We start from the raw sequence: 7,206 nt of genomic DNA on the forward strand, positions 1-7,206 counted from the left end.
AAAAATGTGCCCCGCCCCATGCTGCCTCTCAGGGTGCAACTATTCCTTCGAAAGACCAACACACAAGCGCACACTGCCTACTACCGTCACATTGTTTCATTTTGCATGAAAACCTTTCTCCGGTTATCCAAGCAAACAGGGCTTGTTGGTACACATGATTCATTTTGGCGGAGAAATACTTTGTCCACACGCAAAAACAAATCTGGGCCTGTGAGTTGTGTTCTCTGATGACGACTTAAAACAAAAACTTCTCAGGTCATTATTGTCCAACCAAGTTCAGCTGGTCATGGGAGTATAGCTCCACCGCCTCAAAGACTTCTGCTGAGAAGTTTAGGCTGACAAAGACATTGTTCTCCATCGCCTCCACGCTGTCCTCTAAGCAGACACTGTCGTGCTTGATGAGGCTGCTTTCAGATGTGGGACTGATGACGATAATGCGCGGGACACCCTGATGCGATCTGGGATCAGTGGATGGGATTTTACTAAGATTCAGGGAATCAAAAGAATCGCTCCTGGAGGGATCGCTAATGCCGTCTTTCTTCTCCCAAGCATCTGACGTCTCATTGGTCAAACTCTGGCTGCGCCTCCTTGTAAGAACCAGTAAGGGGAGAGAGGCGACGGTGAGGGAGCTGGAAACCAGTTCTTTGTCACAAGTGCTGGATGGTTCACTCAAGGTGGATGGGTGCTGGCAATATGAAGAAAAAAACACACACAAAAAAGAGTTTTCTCATTCACCCAAAACACATTTAAACTGCGGTCACAGTTTTTATATGTTGTGTTTCTCACCTTCTCTGCAGCAAGGGTCTTCCGCTCGAATTGTTTCCGATAGGACCTGCCTCTGGAAGACTGTCTGTATGACGGTATGCTTCTGAAGGAATCCCCTGACTTCCTCCCCAAAGGCATCTCTATATCCTTTAACACCTTCGGGACAACGCAGAGTTAATGTGAGCCCAACTCTACTCAACTGAAACAACATCATTCAAGAGGAATTCAGCTCAGATGCGTACAGCATGTCATTTAATTAACTTCAGGATCATGAACATGAATTAGAGTAAAAATATGTCGAGAAACTAAAGCTGCTGTATCTAGGATCGTATTTATACAACATAACCTGTAGTGAAACTCTTTTTTTTAATATAAAAATATGAAATAGCAGAAATGAATGCAGGCAGTATGCTTGTTTGTTCACATACTGTTGTTAAGACACCATACAAGTAAAAGTGTAAAGCATTATAATATATGAGATTTATGATTTCATAATTCTCATGATTCATTTAGATACATTCAAAACATCTTATATAGTACATTAAAATACAGGTAAAAAAAAAAAAAAGTGTACCATGTCAGGGCACGCTGTAATAAAGTGAGTCCTTGATGCTGTAGACTGTCGGCTAATGACGGAGTCCCGGAAAGAGGACTCACTGATGGAGGAGGACATGCATTCCTTTCGAGGAGTGGGAGACAAAAACCTCAGGCAGGGAACCTTATCTGCCAGAGTCCTCCTAATAAAATACGGGAATAAAATACGGGAATGTTTTGCTTTTAAAGATGGATCTGATGAACCACGACTTACAAAACAAGATCCAGGCAATAAGATGTAGAGTGAAGGTAACAAAGAAAACATGACACGGATTCATCAGTTACCTGTATTTGTTGTGTATGATAGCGTAGATAAAAGGATTGTAGATGGCAGAGGCCTTTGCTATGATAGCAGGGACCGCCTTGGAGTACGGCGACAGGATGTCGGCATGACTGAATGAGACAGGACAACAGAGTTTGAAATAAACTGACGCGACAACCCCACAACTCAAAGTTCCTCTTTTCTTATGATGTTTTGTGTCGTAATGGATCAGGGATTAGCCCAAATGATGGTTCAGTCCATCTGATCCGTGTGTGTGTGTGTGTGTGTGTGTGTGTGTGTGTGTGTGTGTGTGTGTGTGTGTGTGCGTGTGTGTGTCTACCTTTCCCCTGTAAATGAGCAGGGGAAAGATTTTTTAGGTTACATAACTGCACCTCACCCTCCTGTGTTTTTCCACAGGAGAGACATGGTTTGGCGAATCTTTTGATGGTTTTTAGGATTTATGAGCAGCTTCACCGTCTGTTGTATGTCACTCATCAACGGTGCTTGGCCTCCGGCTGACACAGCATTACATAATGACACATTCAATACCATTTTGGGAAAAATCTTTACCCAGATTGGCAGCACACCACCCGGACTCTGAGTCGGAGTGACATGGAACTTTAAGCATTACTGCTGTGCAGCTGTAAAGCTGCTGAAAGTGGGTTTACTCAATGTTTCCAGCTTAGCCTCTTTTGATTTTTAAATCTCAATGAATTATTTGATGAATCTGAATCCGGCTGCGCTTACGCAACTTTTTCAAATTGTTTGCTGCTTGATACGCGTAGACTGTGTTCAACATTGCTTTGTGGACTTCCATTTTAAAGCCTTTTGTTTTGGCAATTTCACAACCGAATGTAGAATGAAAACATTTTACGTTACAAATGTTGCCATTAACCTTTGAGCTAAAACACACACTTTGAAAGTATTAAAGTTGTGAGACAAAAATACAGACAACACAGACCTGTCAATCACAAGGTAGCCCCGTCCTAAAGCATACCCTGCTTTATGATCTAGTTCACTCTAAATAGCACCATAATTTACTAAAGTAACATAAGCTGTATTGAAGAAGACTAGAGACTAGCAAATTAGATCAGAAACTCACGTCTGTTTCAGCTGTAAAACCTACGTGTGCTGAAAATGTCTCTCCACAACAGCTTTCTCATGTAAAATGTATACAGCAACATGTTTTGCATGTTAAAGCCACACTGGTGGACTCAGGCACTCAGCCCCTCCATGCATTAAGGAGTAAATGATTGGAAACCTCAGAGAACACTGACCTAGACATTGTAGGGATCCTTTTATAGAGGTAGCATGTATACAATAAAGAATAATATCTAGAATTGTACAAGCACACTGCAACCAGGAAAAAAATCATACATGAAAGAAGTCTTACCCGGCCCAGGAGATCAGAGTGACACAGGCGTACGGCGACCAAGAGAGGACATAGACTACGATGACGACAAAGGCGATCTTTGCCAACTTCCACTCACTCTTCATGGTTTTCTGCTTGATCAGAGTGGATTTCCTCACTTGGGTCCCCAGACGCTCCACCTCCCTGTAGGGAGGATTATTATTGTGGATTATTTAGCAGTGGTATTCATTTTGTGTTGCATGTCCACCTGTAGTCCACAAGAAAAAAAACACATAATAGTCACATACTCTGATAATAAGTATTACAATACCTGCTGGTCTTCCGTATAGCCAGAAACATAAAGAGATAGCAGTAAAAGATGATTCCCAGTGGAATGAAGAAAACAAAACAGCACAGCATCATCGTGTAGCTCCTATTGGCCAGTGTGTACGTGACATAATCCCATGTACAAGATGTCATCAGGCCCTCGGGGATATAAGAGCCTACAGGGGTTGAATTGAAATCACAGGACATACGATATCAGGTGAAACATCAACGGCTTTGCATTTTGTTTGACTTTAGACTTCGGCGTCGTCCGTGGCACAGCAGATTAAGATCAAAGTGACATGAGGACATGCAGGTGGATCAGTTACATCAATCGCATACAGTAGTTTTTCTACAGCACAGGTGGCCTTGCCTGTTCCTGTTAGACTCTCACACGGCATACTACATTAATGAGCTTCAGCTCTGTGGCAAGCAAAGAAGGTGGAACTCACTCCAGCCAACAAGAGGAGCCAGACTCCAAGCCAAGGAGTAAAGCCAGACCAAGAGGATGGCCAGGGTGGTTCTTCGTTTCGAGCCCCAGTGAATAGTCTGCAGAGGCTTGGTGATCACCAGGTAACGGTCGATGGAGATGGCCAGTAGGTTTATCATAGAAGTGATGCCAAACAAGGCGCCGCAGAACGCATACATCTTACAGCCTGCAGAGAAGGAGCGCATACAAAGTCATACACGCGTCAACAAAAGCAGAATGCCGTTTCATTTTGTGTCCTCTTTATAAAAGTAGGATCTCACATCTATTGTAAAACAAAAAAAAAAGAGTGTTACCCATCTCTCCAAACACCCATTCCTTGTAGAGACAGTTGATGAAGAAAATGGGGGACTGCGTGAAAGCCATGAGGAAGTCGCTGATCGCCAGGTTCATGATGAAGTAGTTAGGCAGGTTACGGAGTTTCTTGTTACTACACACACACACACACACACACACACACACACACACACACGCACACACACACGTACACACACAGAGGGCATAAATGAAGGGAAGTTTTATTGACAGTTGTAACAATACACACACGTTTTGCCCTTCATTCTCTTGGATTAGTTGTAGAGAAAGTTACTTATTTAGTTGTGCGGAGCCGCTAGGTATACGTAAGTACGATCTACTGCTCCATTACGAGCAAGATTTGGTTTTGTTATATACCGTGTCATGTATCTTGTTTGAATGCATAATTCAATAAACACAGGGCTGTTTCATTGCTGGCGTGAATCAGAAAGAAGCTCTTTGCTGAACTGGTCAACTCTGTGAGAACCATCATCCACAGCAGCTTGATTAAGCAGCATATTGACCCGCTGTCGGCCTCCACCGCTCTTCATTGATTCATCTTTGTTCCTACGTCAGCTGAATTAAAAGCGGCGGCTCTCTGATTGAACATCAAACAATCAGGTGATGTAAACCTGTGAGTACCACTACACAACACAACACTCACTTTCTTCCTGGAAAATCATCATATTGGGTGACATCTCTCTTGCAAGACCAATATCTCCCTCCCCCTCCCCCTCAGTGTGTGTGTGTGTGTGTGTGTGTGTGTGTGTGTGTGTGTGTGTGTGTGTTTGTGTGTGAATTAATCTTCTTGGAACTTATAACATCATGTGCATTTCTGATTCAATAAACACATTATCAGCACAACACAATGAACCCATCTAATCTATCCATGGTAATGGACGGATGAAATATAAAAGCTTCTGACAATTTCAGGACCACACACACACACATACACATGTACACACATAGACACACACACACACACACACACACACACGCACACGCACACTCGCACACACGTTCTATCTCTGACCCAGTTTCTGTGAAACCGTTAATGTTAGTAGCACAATAAGAGGTCAACAGCAGTACAAATTACTCAACACACATTCATCCACTTGACTTCTCTACAAATGTTTACAGTTTACAAAGAGTCACGCTTTGTGACTTTACATGGACTGTGTAAATTTCACAATTCATTCAAACTGCATTGTAAATTAGATTTTTGACGGTAGAAAAAAATGAAGAAATAAAGAAACCAGTTATGCCAATGTAAAGACACATTTTACACTGCATGCACACACTTCTATTTGGATAAGAGCACAATTAATAGCCTCAGTTGTCATCATATATCTCTAGTATAATATTCAAGATGGTCTTCACAATATTTCTCAATAGGACTGATTTACTCCTCCTTCTACAAAAGTGATGTTTCAAACCAGAACACTAAAATGCAAAGATTATTTTAATGGTATTCATACCCTTTTGATTCTCTGGAGAGTAAAAGATGTAAAAGTAAAAGATGACCCGTACAGTGAAGTAAAGACAGCAATGTAACGCTTAACTTTGATTGAGATGTGTCAGAGCACACTGTCTGTCTCTCTGGAAGACCATCACGTCTCTGACTGATTCAAACATCCCATCAAGGCTCTGATTGAAAGAGAGAGACCCACATTGAAAACGGTCAGGGCTTCATGGGAAGACAACAGGCTCCCCAGTGACTCAAAAATGTAAACCTGAACAAACTAATCCCTCGCACAAACCCACCTGTAGAAGGCGAACATAACCAGCGCGTTGCCAGTGATGCCCAGCGTCCCGATGACAAAGACAAATAAGGCGACGATGTAGTGAGCATGGTCAGGCACATCCACCTTGCTGAAGAAGCTTCTCTGGGTGTGGGCGTTTTCTGGCTCCATGCTCTCAGTGGACCACATGGTTCAAACACCTCGTCAGGATTGCCAACCTGGCTGGGTGCAGTGGCGCTAGAACTTTTTGAACTTTGCTTTGCTCGCGTCTCGGCTCCATAGTCGTACCATTTGCACAAGAGGTGGTAAGGGAGGTGGACAGTGTCTTCTTTAGATGGCCCTACATGATCGAGATTGATCACGATTCATATCATTGAGAAAAGCCTTCTTTCTTGGTAAACCATCCACGCAGTACTCCGTGCTGAATACGGAGGAGAAGGTGATGTCCGCTTTGTGAATATGTCCACAAGTTTACTTCTGGTGTAAAAGCTGGAAGACTGAAAAGGGAAATCTGGACCAAATCATATATATTTTTGTCATATCAGATGTGATCAACAGTTGTTGTTAGTGAAAGAAAAAAACAGTTCCTCTTTTACTTCTTTGTCCAGTAGTGTTAGATGCCAAACGACGTCCACGGCCGTGCAGTCATTCGTTCTCTCCAAATGGACCGAATGTTGAATCAACATCCGTTCTGTTCCTCCACTCTGGTCTGCAGTTCCACAACTTGTCCTCCACCTAATGTTACCTGTTTGACCCTTGTGCTACTGAGTTGATAATGTACATCCAGCATATTCAATTCCCCACTCGTTGTACATTGACACTGTCTGTCCACTCAGTGTTTGCCTGCAGCCTCTTCACCCGTCACACCAGCTGTGCACCAAGCTCTGAACCAGAGGCCTGTCTCTGATTATCTTGCCAAATGGCGACTTCTATCCGCTCATCTCTCTCTACGTGTCTCTCTTGCGCTGTCCCATGTTGCTCCGTGTTGCTCTCTCAGCCCTGCTACCTTGTCATACTCTCTCTTCTCCTCAAACATAATGCCAACCTCGCCTCTCTCTCTCTCTCTCTCTCTCTCTCTCTCTCTCTCTCTCTCTCTCTCTCTCTCTCTCTCGCCCCCCCTTCATGTAATACAGCCCAGCCCTGAGCTCTAACCCTGTAACTACGAGATCCTTACGTAACAGACATCATGTTCACTAACTCTGCCAGTATTAACAGCCCTTTCAGCACATACTTTGTAAACAAGGTATGCACACTACGATGATGCACGGATGTCAACTTTCAAGTCTATTTATTTCCCAGTAGGCCATTCAGCCAGTCAATTAATAAGCTGACCGGTCTGTGAAACCTCTTGCGTGCATGCGAGCACTCACGCATAGCCCCTCGTCCA

General features: G+C 43.3%; 1 protein-coding gene across 1 annotated transcript; it reads right to left on the reverse strand.

Annotated features, from left to right (window-relative positions):
- Positions 1 to 259: 259 nt before the first annotated feature.
- On the reverse strand, positions 260 to 6,008 carry opn4xb (opsin 4xb). The gene is made up of 9 exons (XM_068605026.1): positions 5,842 to 6,008; positions 4,080 to 4,213; positions 3,749 to 3,952; positions 3,304 to 3,475; positions 3,015 to 3,176; positions 1,645 to 1,752; positions 1,340 to 1,502; positions 787 to 921; positions 260 to 685 (listed from the first exon to the last, which is right to left on the reverse strand). Exons 1-9 carry the CDS (start codon positions 6,006 to 6,008, stop codon positions 260 to 262), a joined length of 1,671 nt encoding a protein of 556 aa, XP_068461127.1.
- Positions 6,009 to 7,206: the final 1,198 nt, after the last annotated feature.

The sequence above is a fragment of the Clinocottus analis genome, unplaced genomic scaffold, assembly GCF_023055335.1.
Source record: "Clinocottus analis isolate CAN_PGR_092001 unplaced genomic scaffold, fCliAna1.0.p SCAF_7, whole genome shotgun sequence".
In the NCBI taxonomy this organism is placed as follows: Eukaryota; Metazoa; Chordata; class Actinopteri; order Perciformes; family Cottidae; genus Clinocottus; species Clinocottus analis.

Excerpts from the sequence above, each read along its gene's own strand:
- opn4xb (XM_068605026.1), bottom strand. The coding sequence starts at position 6,008 with ATGTGGTCCACTGAGAGCATGGAGCCAGAAAACGCCCACACCCAGAGA. Across the intron at positions 4,214-5,841 it reads GTTATGTTCGCCTTCTACAG|TAACAAGAAACTCCGTAACC; the intron begins GTGGGTTTGTGC and ends GTGTGTGTGTAG. Across the intron at positions 3,476-3,748 it reads GGCTCCTCTTGTTGGCTGGA|GCTCTTATATCCCCGAGGGC; the intron begins GTGAGTTCCACC and ends CAACCCCTGTAG.